The sequence below is a fragment of the Camponotus vicinus genome, unplaced genomic scaffold (assembly GCF_025532165.1).
Source record: "Camponotus vicinus isolate PSW18456_S1 unplaced genomic scaffold, iyCamVici1.0 SCAF_13, whole genome shotgun sequence".
Lineage (NCBI taxonomy): Eukaryota > Metazoa > Arthropoda > Insecta > Hymenoptera > Formicidae > Camponotus > Camponotus vicinus.
Window position 1 is genome coordinate 5,992,240 of NW_028141949.1, and position 21,721 is coordinate 6,013,960.

General features: G+C 28.9%; 1 protein-coding gene and 1 long non-coding RNA gene across 5 annotated transcripts; one reads left to right on the forward strand and one right to left on the reverse strand.

The window, feature by feature from the left end:
* Positions 1-184: 184 nt before the first annotated feature.
* Cep97 (centrosomal protein 97kDa) lies at positions 185-6,958 on the reverse strand. 4 transcript variants are annotated; one of them, XM_083085899.1, is made up of 14 exons: positions 6,820-6,958; positions 6,410-6,561; positions 5,930-6,088; positions 5,713-5,814; positions 5,340-5,536; positions 5,001-5,084; positions 4,592-4,887; positions 4,309-4,398; positions 3,393-3,593; positions 2,722-3,324; positions 2,482-2,614; positions 2,183-2,405; positions 1,468-2,102; positions 185-1,315 (listed from the first exon to the last, which is right to left on the reverse strand). In XM_083085899.1, the coding sequence occupies exons 1-13, from the start codon at positions 6,830-6,832 to the stop codon at positions 1,506-1,508; spliced, it is 2,850 nt and encodes a 949-aa protein (XP_082942025.1). In that variant the 5' UTR covers positions 6,833-6,958; the 3' UTR covers positions 185-1,315; positions 1,468-1,505. The 4 variants fall into 4 exon arrangements, with proteins under 4 accessions (XP_082942025.1, XP_082942026.1, XP_082942024.1 ...); XM_083085900.1 differs by having other exon boundaries at positions 185-2,102; positions 3,441-3,593; XM_083085898.1 differs by having other exon boundaries at positions 185-2,102.
* Positions 6,959-12,729: 5,771 nt separating this feature from the next.
* On the forward strand, positions 12,730-13,478 carry LOC145963734 (uncharacterized). Its single transcript, XR_014436241.1, has 3 exons — positions 12,730-12,796; positions 13,083-13,172; positions 13,461-13,478. It is a non-coding gene; the product is annotated as an uncharacterized LOC145963734 (long non-coding RNA).
* Positions 13,479-21,721: the final 8,243 nt, after the last annotated feature.

Here is a 21,721-nt window from a genome sequence, read left to right on the forward strand (position 1 = left end):
GTACAATCGTATCTCTTCATTCTTAATGTCACTCTTAATCATTTCCCTTCTTATGTTATTTTTAATTGTTCTTTCATTACTTGACACTTTTCGTATACACATAGAATGAATGTTATGCTCATAATTGAATGATTTATTGATATATTGTTTTAATTTGTGTATTTCTTGTTGATACATTTTCTTAAAATTTAGTAATTTTAAAGAAAGTACATCAAAAACAAGATCAACTTCATTGCAGTTAAAATTTTTAATTTCTTAAATTTATTTTAAACTGATTTAGAATTATATATAACATTTTTATTTTATGTATTATATGATCAAATGTAAAGTAATAAATTAAGATCAATAAGAGGGAAAGAGGAGTAAACAATAAGATATATAGAGATTATATATAATATAAAATATGTTGCAATCAATATATAATATTAATTTAATTAATTCTTTTTTTTGTTAAGCTCGCGTATATTTGCAGAATATGAATTATTCAATGAACAGTTATTTGTTGTATAAATATTAATCAAACTCAAAAGAAACATTATTATATCTTTGTTATACTTAAATTATGCTTTTTAACAATATAATGAATCTTAAATGAAGATGTTGCAATGTTTATTTCATAGCCTCAAGTAATATATATCTATACATAACAATTCTAAAGTGTGAATATCTACAGTGTACCTAAATGTAAAAGCTACTGTATTGACTAGAGAAATTCAATCATATCTTTTTATCCTATTCTCTATTTTAATGCTTTAATATTTTTAGTGTACATTAAAGATAATACTTTTTTATTACAAATAAATAAATTATTAAATATGAAATTGTTGCGTGAGTGAAAAACTGATTAGATATTAAATGGATAATAAATATATATTTTACACATATTTTTAATTTAGAAATACCAGTATCTATTGAAATGCAAGCTATGATTTCCTAGAGTATATTATGAAATTATTTTGAGGAGATAGAGAGCAATACAAAATTAACGCTTTCAGAAACAATTCTCAATGGCCAGTGCGATAAAATAAATCTATGTTTTACAAATATATGTACTATCATATTAATTGTCGGATATTTGGACGGAAAATTTCTGAAATTTTTTACGATGACAAAATAATATATGGAAGTAATGTATAACAAAAGTTGTATTTAAGTTTCGACTTAAAAGTTTCATAATTATATCCAAATAAATTTTATCGATATTGTTTATACGCACTGTGTTTTCATCAACCTTTTTTACTTAAGCACGAGAGAATTATTCGACCAGAATGGCAGCTTGTTGTTCATCATGATAAAATTCCCTCTTGTATTTCCTCTTGTAACAAAATGGTTTTTACGATTAAAATTATAAATTTCGTTTTATAATATTGTTACGATTACTATTTACAGTGAGCATTATATTTCGACATTCATTTTCCTTTTTCTTTTACTTCGTACATACTGTCTTACCGTGATTGCGCTACTCACAAGGCATATGGTGCGAATACGATTCGTCCTATCCAAATCTACGAGGTTTCCTTTTCATCTTCATTAATCGCGGTTTCTTTGTCGCAATTTTCAGAAATCTCCGCTCCATTTTCCGTTTCGATCAAGTTGTGCAGTTCCTTGCATAATGTTTCTTCACATACTTCACCATCTATCGTTGCATTCTCGATTATATTTTCGTAATCGTTTGTCGCAACCTCATTCTCAACCGCCTCCTTAAAATCGGATTCTATTATCTCTTCGCAACTCTTAAACATTTCGGGATTATCATTCGAGTGCGGCATCTCTGGATTCTCATTTGAATTCAAGATATCCGTATTAACTTCATCATCTGTCGTATCAGTAGATTGTGATACTTTCTTCAGTACACTGTCCACCAAGTTAGACGCGAAACTCTTATTTTCATTCCCCTCATGTATCGTTTGATGTATCGGTAGACTTTGCGGTCTATTAACTTGCGGACGTCCATATGGGAATGTGTTTTCTTCGCCTGCCGGTGTGTGCACAGCAGATATTTCCGTTTGAGTAGCGACACCATTATCAACGAGAGCAGGTCTTGGTTTCATACTAGACATGCAACGCTTTATCTCAGACATCGAATCCTGTAGTTGCTGGACCTGACAAAAGAAACAGAAAAATGCAAAATGTTGGAAATATTTTGGAGTCCATTGCAGAACTTATTCTATTAAAAACTCACTTGTGTGTGAAGTAGATTGCAGGTTTGAGCAAGATTACTAACTACATCTGCATTTGATTGCAGATTATTGTCCGTTTCATTGAAAGTGTTCTCTCGATTGTTACCTGGTTGCAGACTGACTACTTTCTTCCATAATGCGTTAATCGCTTGCATTTGTAATAATTGTAATTTATGCTCGCTTTCAAGAGCGGTTCTTGTAGCTTCCATGTCAGTTGATAATTTCCTATAAAATGTTTTGTCAATTTTATTTCATAAATAATATATATAGAACTGCATGACAAAAATATGTATGAGCTTACTGAATGTATTTATTTGTTCTCATCATGTCGATTGTTTTTAATATATTAGTAGCTTTTCTATTGAGATTCCTTGTATGATAGCCTCGCCACATTCTTTGAATACAGATAGCAGCCTTTTCTGTTTGATCTTGATCTGTTAATCAAGCAGAAAAAGCATCCGTTAATACATATTTACTATTAAGTTAATACTACTATTAAGTATTTTTATTTTAATACTCTTACTTTAAAATCATATCTTACCTTTGTTACTGTCTTCTTGTCTTCGTTGAATAGCTCTATGCCGAATACTATCCAATTTCGCTTGACATACTTCACTATCCTCATCGCTACTTTGAGTTCCGTTATCAGCATCGCCGTTCTTATCTTCTTTGTTCAAGTTACTTTTGAGTCTTTCGTTCGCGCTCTTCGGTCGCTGTATACTTCTAACTAGATTGGGACTTCTTGTGCTTCTCTTTGCAGGTAATGTCTTACTCTGAACGTAATTATTAATCTTTACACTATGTGGACATTTGTTGTTAGCATACGTCACGACCGGCTTCGCTATGCTCGGTTTCACGACGCTGCAATTTGTTGCTGAATTGCTCTTCACCAGTGCATTCGCTTTTATAGCGCTTAGACTCGTTTTAGCCATAGGATTGACAGTGTTTATGATTGGAATTGCCTTTCCATCGCCATCCATAGATGGTTTGCTAGGTATTGTTATTTGACAAGGAGACGTTAATTTACTTGGCGTGGGAGTCTTTAAAATCCGTGAAAGACCCGATGGCGGACGAAAATCTGGACTCATCAAAGATTCTGGTACTGGTACAAGTTTCGTAGCTGCTTGCAAAGGGCTTGATGTTTCTATATAAAAAGTTTTTCTCTTATTATGTAATCTGATTCTCTATTATTTAATTACATAATTGAATTACCTTCCATATCTTGCAAACTATTATTTAATGTTTTATTATTGAATGTACCAGAGAGCATATTGGGATCTAAGCTTTGCGTCATCAGAGTCGAATCATGATCGCCGCTCAATAAACCGTGACACGAAGAAACCATAGCATCGGTATGACAACTGGATACCATTCGATCTGGCGATTTCATTTTCAGAGAGTTCCTCGAGGAAGCTTAAGTTAAACATTATTTGATAATGTTATTAATGTTTATCGTGCAACAATCGAAATTATATCATTTGTATAAAATATATTTGTGCTTGTAGAAAGTTTTTCTAGATGCTAGCATTGCTAGCAAGAAAGCATGCAAGAATAATATGTAGTCTACTTTAATTAAAATTATACTACTATTCAAAGAAAAGATGTGAACTATGTGAAAAGGTTTCTTTCCAAATCGTCGAATGCTAATACGCTAACCAAATCGTCTAAGTATATAGCTGTAATAATATATTAACTGCTTTCATCGGCCAATGGTCATTTGCACTATAAAAGCCTAAAGAAGCAACTGCTCAGAAAGTACTATGCATGAGAGGAATAGGCATGTGCATGAATCACATCAATTAGTTTTTTCGTGTTTTAATTGTTTTTAAATAAATGGTTGATATTTCCTACAAATGAGATATATAGGCTGTAAAATACATACTAATAAATAAAAATAAAATATTATAAAAATATTACATATATAACTAATATTAATATTTATATAACAATTATTGAAAATAAAAAATCTTTATTTGCAATTTAATTTGTACTATTTAAATATGATAACTTCATGAATTGAAATATATAATTTTCATTAAGCACAAAGAATAAAATTGCTCTTAGATTCTTGCACAGTCCTGCTATGTGATTTTGATATATGATAAATCCTCAATATGACCTTGGATACCTTTGCAAGGAATATGGCAGACACAGTACTTTGCTTCATAAAATTTTGGTGATTGTAAGCATTTATCTTCATAGTATGTCAACATTGGCACTAGAGAAAACAGATCATAACTAGGATGTGTGTACCAGAAAACTTGACGACTGGAAAATCTATATCACTACTAGTCCACTTCTCGCACAACTATGATATTAAATTGAATTCTAAGAAACCTCGCAAAAAAAACTCATTCCATTCGAGTCTCCAATATGGCTCTATGCAAAAATGATGAATTTATTGGACTCACTAGGTCGTCTGGGAGAGTTTGTCTTGTTATGACTAAGTCTACGTCTAGTGGCTGGAGAAGGACTCATTGTCACGCTACTTAAGCTGTGCACGCTTCCGGCATCGCTCTGTTGATTCAATTGCTGTTGGTGATGTTGAGCTTTGCTCAGTATGAGCCTAAGTTTTCTGTCCGTCTCGTTCTCTAAGGATTCGCCCGAAAGCGGACAGACAGATGCTAGATATTGAGCAAGTAAGGCGTGTTCACCAACGCGGAATTGTCTACCGCGTCCCTGAGAATACAGCCACTCTGCTTTCAAGCTGAGTAAATATTGTCGCCAATTAGTTTTGATCATTCAAATTCAATGTGCATGAATCATAGTCTTGATAATAATAGTAATTTATATATGAGTATATATTTTTGAGGAACCCACCTTTCAATAGGATCAACTGCATAACCGTCGATGGATTTTAAACTCATACACCAATTAATAACAAAAGGCCGATAGTCAAATCCACTATAGACCATTTGTTAAGAATAATATGCTATTGTAATGCTATATGATTAATGTAAACTAATTTTTTTTATATCTAGTGTAACTGTGAAAGCAGAAGTTACCATTTATAGCATTTAAAAAATAGAATGCTACAGTGTTATGTCTCGATATAACAAATTTCTTTGCAACTATAATCAATATTAAAAGACATCAACAGGTCTACTAATTTCTAGATGAAATAGTAACATGTGTGGGTGTGACTTATAAAAAGGATACATACTGTTACCTGTCATACTGACACATGGATTGTTAGCAATAGAGAAATTCACTAGATTTTTAAGATTAGCCAAATGTGACATTTCATTTAGATCAGTAATATTGTTATTTGCCAATGTAAATGTTTCTAGGGATATGGGCAAGTAGCGCTCGCATTGACGCAATGTTATTATGCGATTGTTATGTAAAAAAAGTTCCTAAAAAATTTTAATAACAACACTAAATGAAAGATATATATTAATAACACTAAATGAAAGATATATATTAATTGTAAAGCATTATTCAAAAATTAAATTAAATAAAGCAATAAATCAAAGCATTTAATTATTGTTACATAATAATTCTATACAGAAATATATCCATAATGATATACCTTTAAACTTCGCAGGTAAGATATGTCTGAAATATGACTGATGCTGTTTTCAGACAAATCCAGATGTTCCAATTTGATATTTGTGTGCAGATGTTCAATAGACTATAATATATTATTATTATGTTATAGTATTATATAAAATATATATATATATATATATATATATATATATATATATATAAAATTGTACAATATTACTGACTGCAATACATTGTACCTTGATATTATTACCCGCTAAACAAAGAGTCTGCAAATTGATCATGTCCTTGATACCTTCTATTGTGAGTATACCATTGTTCGCCAAATTGAGAGTAACAAGATTATGCAACTTTGACACACCATACATACGCAATAATTGGTTTCTGACTATAGAAAGCTGAAATCAGTAAATCATATATCTATATATATATTTTTTACATATATAGTTTAATACTAAATTACATTGATAGAATAAATAATTTTATATTACATATAAATAGTAGAATTCTATCAATTTAAATGTACCAAGACTGTTTTAAATGATTGAAATTAATGCATAATAAAACTTTATATAAAATTTACAATTCCTTTATACAAAAATATCTAATATAGCGATAGACTTACAGCTAAAAACTTAAAACTTTACATATTTATATATAACACTAACATAAACAATATCTTTAATGTAAATTTGCATATCTCTCTTTCTCTTTCTCACCTTGGTAATTCTGTGGTAAGAATCCAGATTATCAAGCCGTTGTATATCATTGTCGTCTATGATTAATGTACTAATATCAGCATCTGAGGGACATCGGCTGAGTTTCTTGAGGCCCTGCCCGCTCAGGTCGAGAGTATCGCACACCAGAGATTCTAGAAACGTGCAAAGATCTTTCAACTTAACGTCCTCGCAGCACATGTGGATACAATATGAATTTAAACAAAGAACAGTGGAAAAAAGTCAGACTGACAACTACGCGAAAGACGCAAAATTAAATTATGTTGATGCGATAAATAACAGAAAATTCATCAAGAGCGGAATGCAAGATCATTTAACGGCGCTACGTTCCATTTATTGCCGTGTAAATAAATTAAAATGCTAAATTAAACATTTTCGCGGCGAATACTAACCCATCGAAGCCATGATGAACACAATGAACTGGCAGACGCCGAGATGTCGTCGCGATCACAACAGGTCACAATCATTGAATAAAGAATACCAAGAAGGAGCATGTACCAATACGGGTGGAGCGTGGAGCCGGAATGGTTTAATTTTATGACGTATTCATGACGTTTTATAACGTCATTGGAAGCGAAAGAAGCGGAAAATTTCAAACGTTTATATTTAACTTGTAAATCTCTTATTAATATAAATATATTTACATATGATTTCGGTATGTCTTTGAGTTTTCGAATGCCCATATAAATAACAATTTATCTTTCTATCAATTCACTTATAACAAATGATAAAATTAATTTAGTTTTTTTATCGACACACCCGATCACATCAATGAAATTAAGGAATGCGTTACAAACGTATATATATAAGACATATATAATATATATATAACATACATTCCACATTTTAATTTCAAATATTTAAAATTATAAAATAAAATAAAATATTTTTATACGAGATACATGAAAACTATGGATATATTAACATTTAACAGATACATTATAATATATTAATATTTAATTATAATAATATTAACATTTAATAGATACGTTATGAAATATTTTTTATATTATTATTTATTTAGATATTTTATATATAAGAATTAGATTTTTTATTCATTACACTTTTTAAAAGTTATACTCAAGAACAATTTTTTCGATAATTGTGCAATTTGATGATATTAAATATCTGTTCAACGGACAAATAAAAATATAAATAGGGCGTAATAATTAGTCTCTCAAAATCATTTATTTTGGACACTTTGTTTTATATAAAAGGGATCTGTAAAAATACTGTTTGTTTGCATGCTTAATTTGTGCTTGGCGTTTATATTTATAACAAATAATCAGAGGAAGTTCTCGAAATTGTAATTAATATTACTGCGAGTCATTTTCCTCTTTCTCTCTTTCTCTTTCTTAAAAAAAGAAAATTATTTAGATGTCCTATTTATATAATAATCATAACATATATGTAGATATTATACAAAAAAAATATTAACTTGACTAAATATGCTTATTTCGTTATTGTTTTCAGTCTGACAGTCAAATCGCAAAGTCGAGATTAATATAAAGATTCGTGATACATCAATCGTATAGTAAATTAATCAATAATTTAAAATACTTCTCTAAATTAATTTAATATTTCGCGCGTATATGTATGCTATACATAAAATATTTTTGCAACAAATTAATAATAATACCGCGTCCGATATTTGCAACATATAACGCATTAATATTTACATGTTTTAGTTATATTATCATTTGCGAAATAAATTCGAACAAAATAGTGATGCGAGAAGCTTCATCAAATTCCTTTTCTAAATGCGATTGATTTGAGAAGTATATTAAGAAATAATTTGATATGATTATTACTTAATTTTATATATCCTAAATAATACACAAAATTGTGTCGCGACGATAGATCTTAAAATGCATATTTAGCGATGTGTATAATTTAATCAAAAATCAAAGTGATAGAAATCTAAGATAATAAATAATCATTTCGTTGTAATCTTTACGGACAATAATTATTATTTTAATGCTTAGAGTCACAAATATATTTCATCCGTGTTACTTTATTGTTCTACTTGACAATATAAATATAATTTGGATTATGAGAGAACATGAAGTAAAACAATCGAATTATAGATGCAAATAATTAGCATAATGAAAGGATAAATTGTTTAATAAATAATCAATTTTACTCAATAAATTAAAATACTTGTATAATTTAATATTCCGCGTTAATGTATATTTTATAATAATAAAATATTTCGGCAACGAATTATCGATAACACGGTGTTCGACTTTGGCAATATAAAACAGTAGCGTGCTACATTACGGCTTTGTCATCATTCGCACGGTGACTCTCGAGTAATAAAATAGTGATGAGAAACGCTTCGTATATTGTAATTTTTGTACTAAACACGATTACGATTAGTATCGAAACATAATTTGCTATAAATATTAATAAGTATTAATTAATTAAAAATTAATTAACGACATAAAACTGTATTACAAAATCTTTATCGAATCGCATTCATTCATTACTACGAATAAAAATTGAAACAAGGGATACATGAAAGGGGACAAGAGAATTAAATATATTATGATCTTCTTATCATCGATGCTTATTATAATATTTCTTTAACAATATTAGAATTAAATATATTTCGACCAATGCTTTAAATTTTCTTAATCCTGGTTAAGTAAACAATATACAATTTAATCGAGAATCGATAAAATGATAGGAATACAAAATATTAAATAATCACTTCGATTATTGTGATCTTTACGGACAATAATTATTATTTTAATACTTAGAGTCAAATATATTTCACCTATGTTACTTTATCGTACTACTTGACAATCTAAATATAATTTGGGGGAGGGGGATTATGAAAGAACACGAAGTAAAACAATCGAATTATAGATGCAAATAATTAGTATAACGAAAGACTTCATGATGAATAGTTTAATAAATATAATCAATTAATCTTAATCAATAAATTAAAATAATTCTATAATTTAATATTCCTCGCGCAAATATTTTATATTACAGAAAATATTTCGGCAACGAGAGAATTATCAGTAACACCGTGTTCGACTTTGATAAATAGTATAGCGCTATTGTTAATATGTTACACGGCTTTATTATCATTCGCACAGTAACCTCGAGTAGTGACGTGAGAGACGTTTCACATATTATCAAATTCTTTCTTTACATAGTCAACCTTAGCGATATAAACAGTACCGCGGTAATGTTTCTGACTTACAATCATTCGCTCAGTGACTCTTGAGCAGTGAAGTAGTGATGTGAGACGTATCATATATTATCAAATTCTTTCTCTGAACACAATTGCAAGTGTAACGAGGAACTTTTCGTGAATAAGTGTAAGTGCAACGAGGAATTCAAATGAGTGCAACGAGTATTGAAGTGCCACGAGGAAAAAATGAAGAAAGCAAAAGAAAAAAGGAGGTTTTGGAAATGGATAGACCAATGAGATATGATGTAAGTCATTAATATAAATTATTTATCACATTCATTATTTATTATATTGTTGCGTCTCCGCGTCTCGTCTCGCTGTATTCGTCACCCGTTGAATTCTTTTGAAGAAGATCGTTTCCGCGCGCGTTGTCAAGATATTGTTATAAACAACGACTATCAGAGAGTTTGAGCCCAGCTGTCAAATTGTGCGGACGCACGTCTATTTGTGATCCACTTTACGATTATTCTGAATTCTTGAATGTTATTCGCGGTTTATTAAAATTCTTGTGCACCTTAAATCGCGTTATTATTTACGAGTGCACGAATGTTAGCGTATGCCGATTGTGTTGCGCGCATTCGATATATATCGTTCCGCGGACGCAATAATATATAAATTATTTATCATTAGTATATATTCAAAATATACATATTTCACGTTTCGTTTTATTTCTTTGATAGTAATTCAATAGTGATTTTAAATTGTAACATATATAATACATATACTTATAAAAAATATTCCATTTAATTTTAAAATAATTAAAACATTTATAAAATTTTTTTATTAATTAATATTTTTAGATACTTCTTATATTTTATAAAACATTTCATATTAATATATTTTTTTTTTAATATTTCATGTATAAAAAAATAGAAATTTTTTTATTTATCATATTTTTAAAAGATTATATCTAAGAAATATAAATTATATTGTAATTACGCGATTTATAACATTTAAATAGATATATTTAAATGTTATAAATCGCGTAATTACAATATAATTTATATTTCTAAGATATAATCTTTTAAAAATATGATAAATAAAAAAATTTAAAAGTTTATTTAAAAGTAAAAATGTAAAAATTAATTCCGCGCAATAATCAATTATTTTGAACATTGCTTTATATAATAGATTTTCTCTTATCTTTTATATTTTTATTTATCGTTTATATTTGCGAATTAAAATTTATATAGTATATTACAAAATAAATTATATATTATATTATATATAAAATTATATATAATATAACCCTCCCATGGGGTACACCTTGTCGCGGTGGGAGGGCTTAGTACTTGGATGGTGCCTTGAGCTTTATCTTAAATTTTTTTATTCATGATAAATCTTAAGGTGCCTGAATGGGAAGCTAAGTACCCTTTCGCGTCGTCGGTGCCGTCAACGTGCCGCGGACGGCAAGCGCTTCGTTACCGCGTTTTCGCGTTGTAGTATTCTCGCGTCGTCGGGTTTTCGCGGAACTTTTGGACTTTTTCAAATAAAATCCCAATTTCATTTATTGTCACGAGTCTCTACTTCCGATGCCAATTAACTGGGATGTTCGAGTTTGCACACGTTGCTCTGCAACGTACACTCGTGCTTCGTGCTTCGTCAAGTGATTCGGCCCGAATTGATTAGAACTCGATCGATTGCTCAGAATGGTCGTCAATGGGTCCCTTCTCTTTGCTCGTCTACAGCCACACGCACTGCGTGTGTTAACCCTGTCGAGGAGTCGAGTGGATTCCCCTAGGCACGATTTTCGCTCGGTAAAAGGGGTTGCCTCCCCATTTTCTAAATTGCTGAATGTTAGCGTTTAAAAAATGTGGGTATCCTCTTCTTTTGCCGTCTACTAGCCTGGTGTAGCATATAGCAACCGCGAGAGGCATAATATGTCCGGGCGGAGCACCTGAAATCGTGCATAGTGGGCCCAGGTTCGATACGAGATAGGATAATTATGCGCGAAAAAGAGCTGGTGAGTTTCATTTTCCTCTATTTCCGTCAATCGTTTCGTCTTCTTTCCGGTTTGGGTTTAATCCTTGCTCGTTGTATCGTTGCATTCTCGACCTGTTGACGCGAAGCTGATTCTCGTAAGTGAAATGGGATTTTCGCTCGTACCGAAACCGGGAGTGCCGTTGAAAGTACATATATATTAAGTATATACATCGCGCGATCAAATAGAAAATTTTTAATCGCATCGAAATAGTGCGAAAATCGTTAAGTATTCGCGCGTAAAATAGCGAAAATAGCGATATAAAAATATCGCTCGTGAGTGCGGGAGTGCCGTTGAAAGTATCGTGCGTCAACAACATGAGAGGAGAAGGAGGCCTGGGAGAGGCATCAGGCACCTGTGAAGCAACTCTATGGTAAATAAATTATCGCTTATATATAATTATTTATTAATTGCGTACGCGCGATTTAAATTAAGTAATTAATCGCGTAATTTGATTTTTTATTTACATGACTTAAACAAGAGAAAAAGAGAGAAATTTTTACATAAAAACTGTAATTTAAAAGTTTCTACGTTCGAATAGCTTTTGATAGAATTATTAAATTATTACTTATCAGTAGAATTTTTCTCAAAATTTATAAAATTGTTTATCTACTTATTATTTATGTGCGTCGGATATAAAATTAAATGCATATAATAATAATTTTTTGACCGTGACTACAATTTGAATCTTCTTTGTATGTTACAGACCAACAAAAACTATTGTGAGAGGAGGAGGAGACCTGGGAGAGGCATCAGGCACCTGTGAAGCAACTCTATGGTAAATAAATTATCGCATATATATAATTATTTATTAATTGCGTACGCGCGATTTAAATTAAGTAATTAATCACGTAATTTGATTTTTTATTTACATGACTTAAACAAGAGAAAAAGAGAGAAATTTTTACATAAAAACTGTAATTTAAAAGTTTCTACTTTCGAATAGCTTTTGATAGAATTATTAAATTATTACTTATCAGTAGAATTTTTCTCAAAATTTATAAAATTGTTTATCTGTTTATTATTTATGTGCGTCGGATATAAAATTAAATGCATATAATAATAATTTTTTGACCGTGACTACAAGTTGAATCTTCTTTGTATGTTACAGACCAACAAAAACTATTGTGAGAGGAGGAGGAGGCCTGGGAGAGGCATCTTGCATCGGCGAAGCAACCTGATGGTGAATATTTATTATTTATATATCAATTGTTATAAATCGTACGCATAATAATTCGTTCTTATAATTTAAAGGAATTAAAGAGAAAATTAGAGAGAAAAATTTTTATAAATATAAAAATTTCTATTTAAAAAGTAATTTCAAAATTCATAAAATCTTCCCATACGTGTTTATATCTGCTTATTACTTTTGCACATTGGATATGAAATGCCGCACAATAATAATTTTTCAAAATATTGAATGTATTTTGAGCTTTGTTATATATGAATTTTATATTTGTATGTTACAGACGTAGTTTTAATAACGACAACGTAGTTTCGATAACAACAATTCCGTAGTTTCGATAACGACAACTCTGCTGCTGCACATCAATGTCTCGGTGAGTGACAAACACTTTTATTTAATTTTAAGGTAACTGTAGAGATTGTAGATAAATCTGTTAACTTAAAATGGATGAGCTAGGATAGATTAAATTAAATAACTTTTAATAAATTCTCTCGTTCGAAATGTATTGCATCCATCGCGAAAATATATTGCAGTATTTTAATTATAAAGAAAGAACATCGAGAAAAAATTATTTTTGTATAAATTTTACCTAATTTATTAAAAAGAACATTAAAAATAAATTCTAAATTATTAAAATTATTTTTATTTATTATTGTTTCAGGAATATTAAGAAAATTGTACATAATTATTAATGTTTAAGAAATATCATAACAAATTTACATTATAAATATTTAAAATTATATTTTAATTATAATATTGATATTATAATTGTAAAATACAATATAATTATAAACTATAATTAATTTAACTATAATTATATTACATGAAATTGTATTTTACGATTGTAAATTACATGAATACATTCTTATGTAAATTACACGAAAAATTATCCGAAGTATACGTATAATTATTACATAATAGTAATTCATTAAATTAACATATTTAATTCTATAGTATATATTTTTGAAATTTTCATAAAAGAATAATTGTTTGTATTTTCATATCAAAGAGTCATTAATAAAAAATAAATTCGGAATCTATTTATGAATTCCATATCGCGCGGAACTGAATATTCATGAAATAAATTATGATTGCGAAAATACCGTACTTTTTCCGCGTTTTTTTCGCGTTCTTAGATAAGATTGCCGTTTTAATAAAGGATCTTATTGCCGTCCCTCTCAAATAATATTCTTAAATATTGCTAATTAAAAGTAAAAAGATATCAAAGAAGAGTATAAAGAGTCGATGTTAAGTTAGCGATTAAGTATTAGCTTCACAAAATTTAACGATCGCCTTCGATGTTATGAAGTTGCGAGTCAATTATTATACGGATTTAGTGATACTTTCAATTCGATTTATGTATTTACGAATTTCGTATCCGAAATAAATATTCGTAAAATTAATAAATTACGGAAACATATCATATTTATTTCCACATTCTTTCCCTATTCTTAGACGAAATTGCCATTGTAATAAAGGATCTTACCCCTGTCCCTCTCGTGAAATAATATTCCTGAATATTGCGCTAATTAAATTTAAAGAAATATGGGATAAGAGTGTGAAGATTCAATGTGTTAAGTCAACGATTAAATATTAGCTTTATAAAATTAAACGATCACCTTCGATATTATAGAATCGCGAGTTAATTATTATGCATTTAATAATTTGTTTCTTCGGTTATATTTGTGTATTTACGAATTTTGTATCGGAAAATATTCATAAATAAATTAATAAATTACGGTTGCGAAAACATAGTGTTTTTCCCGCGTTCTTTTCGTGTTCTTATACGAGATTAATAAAAGAGTTATCGTTGTTCCTTTCGTTAGGTAAACGTTAATGAAAGTTGCGTGACTCGTACCGCTGAGGAGTCGAAACGATTTTCATTATGGAGAGTTATTTCTCATCGGTTCTTGTAAGATCCATTCGCGACGTCTAGTTCGGTGCCCTGTTAAAAATTGGGGATTTTTATTGTAGGAATGGAACTAATCTCAGGTTTTCCTGGCAATTTCCGACAGCAATGATTTCGGTAGTCATTCAACGACAAACGCCATACGCTTCTTTAAAGTCGAATTAATTTAAATAATATATATTTAGATGTGAGAGAAATGCATCTATTTTTTTCTTCGTTAAAAATGTTCTGTCATTATTAGGATTGGTATTATTATTGTCTAATGCCAGAAATATTTAATAGTAGATTAAATATGGATATAGCGTTGTGTATAAATTTCTATTTTTCAAGTAATTTCATATTATAATTAGTTTTTATTAACTTTTTGGATAAAAATGATTACGAACGAATATATTTTATTAATTATTAATTAATTATCATTTGAAAAATTATTTCTAGGTACTGGGGATATTAATATTAGTTTTTAGTTTCTTTTAAGAAGCTATTTGCAGGTATTGGACATCCATCGCCATTTTAGAATATTAATTTTTAGATATATACTATTTTATATATATGTATAATAAAATACATGCACAAATTAACGTATCCAAAATATTTTTATAATTTTTATTAATATGATCTATTATATATACGCGAAATTATATATGAATGTTACATAAAATGTGCGAATACTTAAAAATTTAGAGACGAATCGAATGGGTACTCCTATATCAGTAAGATATTAATTAAAAGAAAAAAAATTATTAATTTCAACGTTATAAGAATAAGAATCTAGAGAATTAATCTAGAATTAATTATATATTTAAAACTATTTCATTTATTTTATTTTGCACGCTATTTGAATTGAAATTTTTTAAATCTTGCTGTTATCGGGTTCGATTCGTCTCGCGCGCGCAAACGGTACCCCAAATTATGTGTCCGCACATTTAACACATACTCCAATGATGCATGTATTTTATTATTTATAAATATAATCGTTCGTAATCACATTTCTATAAAAAAAATCGTTATATCCATTTATTTTTCAATAAAGAAATATATTTCTTAATAATGTGAGAACATGTTTTCTGACGTGAACATCAATTTCGTGAATTGAAGATAATGACAAGGGATAATTGTGGTTGATTTATTACTGAAATCATTGCTATTGGGAATAGTCCGGAAGATCCGGGATTCGTTCCCTCCTACAGTGAAGTTCCCGACGTTTAATGGATCACTTAACTTTTCTTCGCAAATTGATCTTGCGAAATCTGATGTAGAAACAAGATGTTAATCGTTCTCCATTTTTAAGATCACTCCTCTTTTTATCGGATATTACCGGTATGTCACTCGCGTATCTGCAATTGAATATTTTGAATATTATCGATTTATTTATTCGTCGTGTTTTATCGCGAATTTTAAATCGCGATTTATTTTATAAATATTCGCAAGTAAATCGGTCGGTGAATTGTATATTATAAAAACATTACAGACCTCAAATGATTGTCGAAATATTTTTGATTTTCTATATTTACGTGATAATAATTATATCGCGCACGTATCTATTGAGAGCTTCGATTATTATTTTATAAAAAGTGTACATATCACAATCGGATATTCCGAATATTATCGATTTATTTATTCGTTGCGTTTTCTCGAGAATTTTAAATCGCGATTTGTCTTATAATTTAATCATTGACTTATATTGAAGCTTTGTTTATCTTTCCATCTTTCGTCTTTGAATATTGTTTTTAATAGTTCGTGCAAAATGCTGGTAGTGCAAATATTTTCCTCTATAATTTAAAAGACGATCGATAATCTTTATTAATGACTGTTTTAATCATGATTCTTTACATTATTTAAATCTTATTAAACTCTACTATTACATCGATTATTAGAGGGACTTTGAAAATCATTCGTTCCGTTATTTTCTATTAAACATGGCCACAACGCGATTTTCAATTATATTTTAAAGCTTACAGAGCTCATTTCATCTATTCAGCTAATCATGCGCGAAATATGATATGTATTTTATTCTCAATCGTGAAATTCGTATAAAGTCGCGTATTAATCGCAAATAAATCGGACAGTGATTTTTATGTTCATAAACAACACGGATCACAAATGTTTGCCAAAATATCTTCGTTATTTGTGTGATAATAATTATATCGCACGCGTGTTTATTGATGGTTTCGATTATCATATTATAAAAATTATGCGTATCTCGCAATCGAATATTCCGATTATTGTCGATTTATTTATTCGTCGCGTTTTCTCGAATTTTAAATCGCGATTTATTTAGTAATTTAATTGTTGATTTCGAAGCTTATTCTATCTTTTCATTTTGAATATTTCCTTTGATAATCTATACAAAATGCGCCAGTAATGCAAATACTTTCTTTTACAATCGAAGAAATGATCAATAATTTTATTAATGACTCTTTTGATCACGATTATTTACGTTATATAAAACTTATTAAATTCTATTATTGCATATCTATTATTAATAATAAATGTCGCGTAATTAATCTTTGCTGATCAGTCTCGTCTGGACTATGTAAAAATTTTTAGTAAATTTTATATTATATGTATATTTTGGACATTTTCGTGTAATAAATTATTCCATGTAATAAATTATTTTGTATTAAATTTCGAATTATATTTTATATTAAATTTGTATTATATTTTGTCATATATTTTGTAATATATATATTTGTAATGTAATTATTTTTATGATAATTAATAATTTAATATGTTTATGTTAATATTTTTTATGTTAATTAATAATTTAATTTGTAATTTATTTTGTAATATGTTTTTTATGTAATTGCAAATTAATTGTAATTTACGTTGCATATATTATAATTATGTAATATATATTTTATATGTGTATTATATTTTCTCTTTGGAAACTCTGTATTAAAAGAAAATAAAAATAAAATAAAAAAGAAAAAAAATTTTTTCTTTCTCGATGTTTCTCTACCATAACGAAGGCATTTGCCAGGTGGGGAGGTTTGAGTACTCTCGTGAACCTGAGACCAGAGAGAAGCCTGAGAGCGGCCATGCCCCTGATTTAGGTGGAACCCGTATTTGAAGCGCCTCTATGTCCATAAAACGTGGACATTGAACTACATAGCCATTTCCATGAAACTTTTCAAAGGGTAACATGCTATGTCCACGATTTGTGGTTCTGTTCCGTGCTATATGCACAAAGTGCCGGCAATATGACTGCAAAAATATGAATGCAAGACAAGTTATGTATACATCTTTAATGTAAATAAGATTTGTGGTCTCTCTTTCTCCATATATATATATATATATATATATATATATATATATCGAGATTTATACTAAAAATAGCTATATACAATATATAGAAATTTATTCATAATATGACTATACTTGAAAATAAGATATTTTTTACCAGACTATTAATAAATAATTTATATATTTAAAGAGAGAGAAAGTTTGATATTATTTTCAATATAGATCCTACACATTTCTTAAGAATAAAAGTTCTAAATAATAAAGATGTATATATATATATATATATATATATATATATATATATATATATGTATGTATATATACACGCGCGCGCGCGCGCGTGTGTGTGTGTGTGTGGTATATACGTATGTATGTACGTATGTATGTATAAAAGCAATGCGAAAGTTACGTGAGGAAGCGAGAAGGACAAGTAAAATAACAATAAGAGCGAACGAGATAGAAATAGCACGAGCAACGAGACTCGAGCTCGAGAATCGGATTTTTCTTGCGCGCTATTATTTTCCTCTCGCTCGCACCTATTACTGTCTCGCTCGCTCCTATTACTGTCTCGCTCGCTCCTATTATTGTCTCGCTCGTTCTTGTTACTGTTTCGCTCGCTCTCGATTCTTGGGTCCGCTTATCTTTCCGAGCTATCTATCACGATTGTCAAGTGTGACAAAGAAAGTAAGACCATGAGTAGAGAGCGAGCGAGATGACCTATCATCAAAGAGTTCCGAAGTCTCTTACAATCGGTTTCTTCGCTTCCTCTATCCATTCGCAATTCACGAAAATGTAAACATCTTATAAAATAAAAATTGAAACTTTTATTTTTAATTTTATCGGTTTGAAAGTAATTTTAATGAATTAATGAGATTTTGGCGATTAAAATGATATCAAACATGACGTAAATCGGGTAATTTTTAATTAATCTGATAATAAATATTTCATTATAATTATATATTTAATTAAATTTATGCGATTTATATCGTGTTTGGTATTATTTTAATCGCAAAATTCTCATTATTCTATTAAAATTACTTTCAAATGAATAAAAAATGCATTTTATTTTTTGACATATATTCGTGAATATTATAAATGAAGTCTCGTGTAAGAAATTTCGGAATCTGCGGCATCGGGAATTTTTTCGTTATTTATAATAATATATGACTTTAAATTGCCATAAAATAAAAACTAAAGCTTTTATATTTTGTTTGATCTTTTTTGATTAAAAGGGATTAATGAAATTCTTGCGTTTAAAATGACATCGAACACAATATAATTCGGATAACTTTTACTTATTGTTATATAAGTAAAAGAATGTTTCTAATTGAAAATTATTTGAATAAAATGTTGGGTTTAATGTGATTTTACAATTAGTCGTAAAAATCATATTAATTCTAAAATTATGTTCAGTAAGATAAATTAAGTAATATAAAAATTTTAGTTTCTAATACATTTTCAATGTTATCAATTGTGGTGTTCACATGACGTCTCCTGGTCTAAATATGTTCAATATAATTAATATTAAATGGTCTATATATTGTGCAGTGAAACAATTTATTTTAATTTATTATATATATATATGTATATACAGGGTGTCGCAGATCACCCGTTTCAGCCGAATATCTCAAAAACTGAGCGCGGCAGACAAAAATATTTCAAACAAAAGTTGTAAGGTTTCAAGTAACGCATTACATGGTGATATCAGTATGACCTTGAAGAGTGTTGTCAAGATCAGGGCAAAATCACTTTGGATTTTTTAAATGGAACTCGCTATTTTTATTACATATTCTTGTAGCTCATCTCAAGAGCTTTCCAAAATACTATAATTAAGTTAGTTTTAATTAAGTACTTTCCGAGTTATGAGGCTTGAAATCATTTCTTAATTTTACATAAACCGTAAAATATCTTGTAAAATATTCATTTTTCGATTATCTTACCTTAATACTTTTATGTACAAAATAATGAGAGGAATCAATTGGTGTAAAGAAAACATAGTTGTTTCGAAGAAAAAATATGTAATTGTTAATTGCAAATTAAAAGAACAGTTAGAAGGAGACAAAGAGTGAGTTAAGCTAAGATTAAAGTTAAACGACGTTGGTAGAAACAGGCATAAGTCAACGATTAAATTATAAGATAAATCGCGATTTAAAATTCCCGAGAAAATGCGACGAATAAATAAATCGATAATATTCGGAATATCCGATTGTGATATGTACCTTTTATAATATAATAATCGAAGCGTCTCAATAGACATTATAATCGCGCGCGATATAATTATCACATAAATGCGAAGATATTTGGACAGACAATTTGATGTCTGTAATATTTACGAATACAGTACTCATTGTCTGAGTCAATTGCGAATCTTTATAAGATAAATCGCGACTCGAATTCACGGGAAAACGCGACGAATAAATAAGTCCATAATATGCGGAATATTTGATCGCGATACGTAATTTTTATAATATAATAATCGAAGCTCTCAATAGACACGAGCGCGATATAATTGCTATCACGTAAGTATAGAAAATCAAAAATATTTCGACAATCATTTGAGGTCTGTAATGTTTGCGAATATACAATTCACCGACCGATTTACTTGCGAATTTTTATAAGATAAATCGCGATTTAAAATTCGCGATAAAACGCGACGAATAAATAAATCGATAATATTCAAAATATTCAATTGCAGATACGCGAATGATATATCAGTAATATCCGATAAAAAGAGGAGCGATCTTAAAAATGGAGAACGATTAACATCTTGTGTCTACATTAGATTTTGCAACATCAATCTGCGAAGAAAAGTTAAGTAATCCATTGAATGTCGGGAACTTCACTGTAGGAGGGAACGAATCCTGGATCTTCCGGACTATTCCCGATAGCAATGATTTCAGTAATAAATCAACCACAATTATCCCTCGTCATTATCTCCAATTCACGAAATTGATATGCACATTAGAAAACATGTTCTTCCATTATTAAGAAATATATTTCTTTATTGAAAATTAAATGGATATAACGACCTTTTTTATTGAAATGTGATTACGAACGATTATATTTATAAATAATAAAATACATGCATTATTGGAGTTTGTGTTAAATGTGCGAACACATAATTTGGGGTACGGTTCGCGCGCGCGAGACGAATCGAACCCGATATCAGCAAGATTTAAAAAATTTCAATTCGAACAGTGTGCAAAATAAAATAAATCAAATAATTTTAAACAATTAATTCTAGATTAATTCTCTAGATTCTTATTCTTATAACGTTTAAATTAATAATTTCTTTTCTTTTAATCAATATCTTACTGATATAGGTACCCATTCGATTTGTCTCGAAATTTTTAAGTATTCGCACATTTTATATAATATACATGTATAATTTCGCGTATATATAATATATAACATTATTAAAAATTATAAAAATATTTTGGATACGTAAATTTGTGCATATATTTTATTATACATATATATAAAATGGTATATATCTAAAAACTAATATTTCAAAATGCCGATGGATGTCCAATACCTGCAAATAGTTTCTTAAAAGAAACTAAAAATTAATGTTAATATCCCCAGCACCTAAAAATAATTTTTCAAAAGAGACAAATTATATTAATTAAAAATATATTCGTTCGTAATTATTTTTATCAAAAAATTTATACAAATTAATTACAATATGAAATTACTTGAAAACCTAAAATTTATACACAACGCTATATCCATATTTAATCTACTATTAAATCTTTCTAGCATTATAT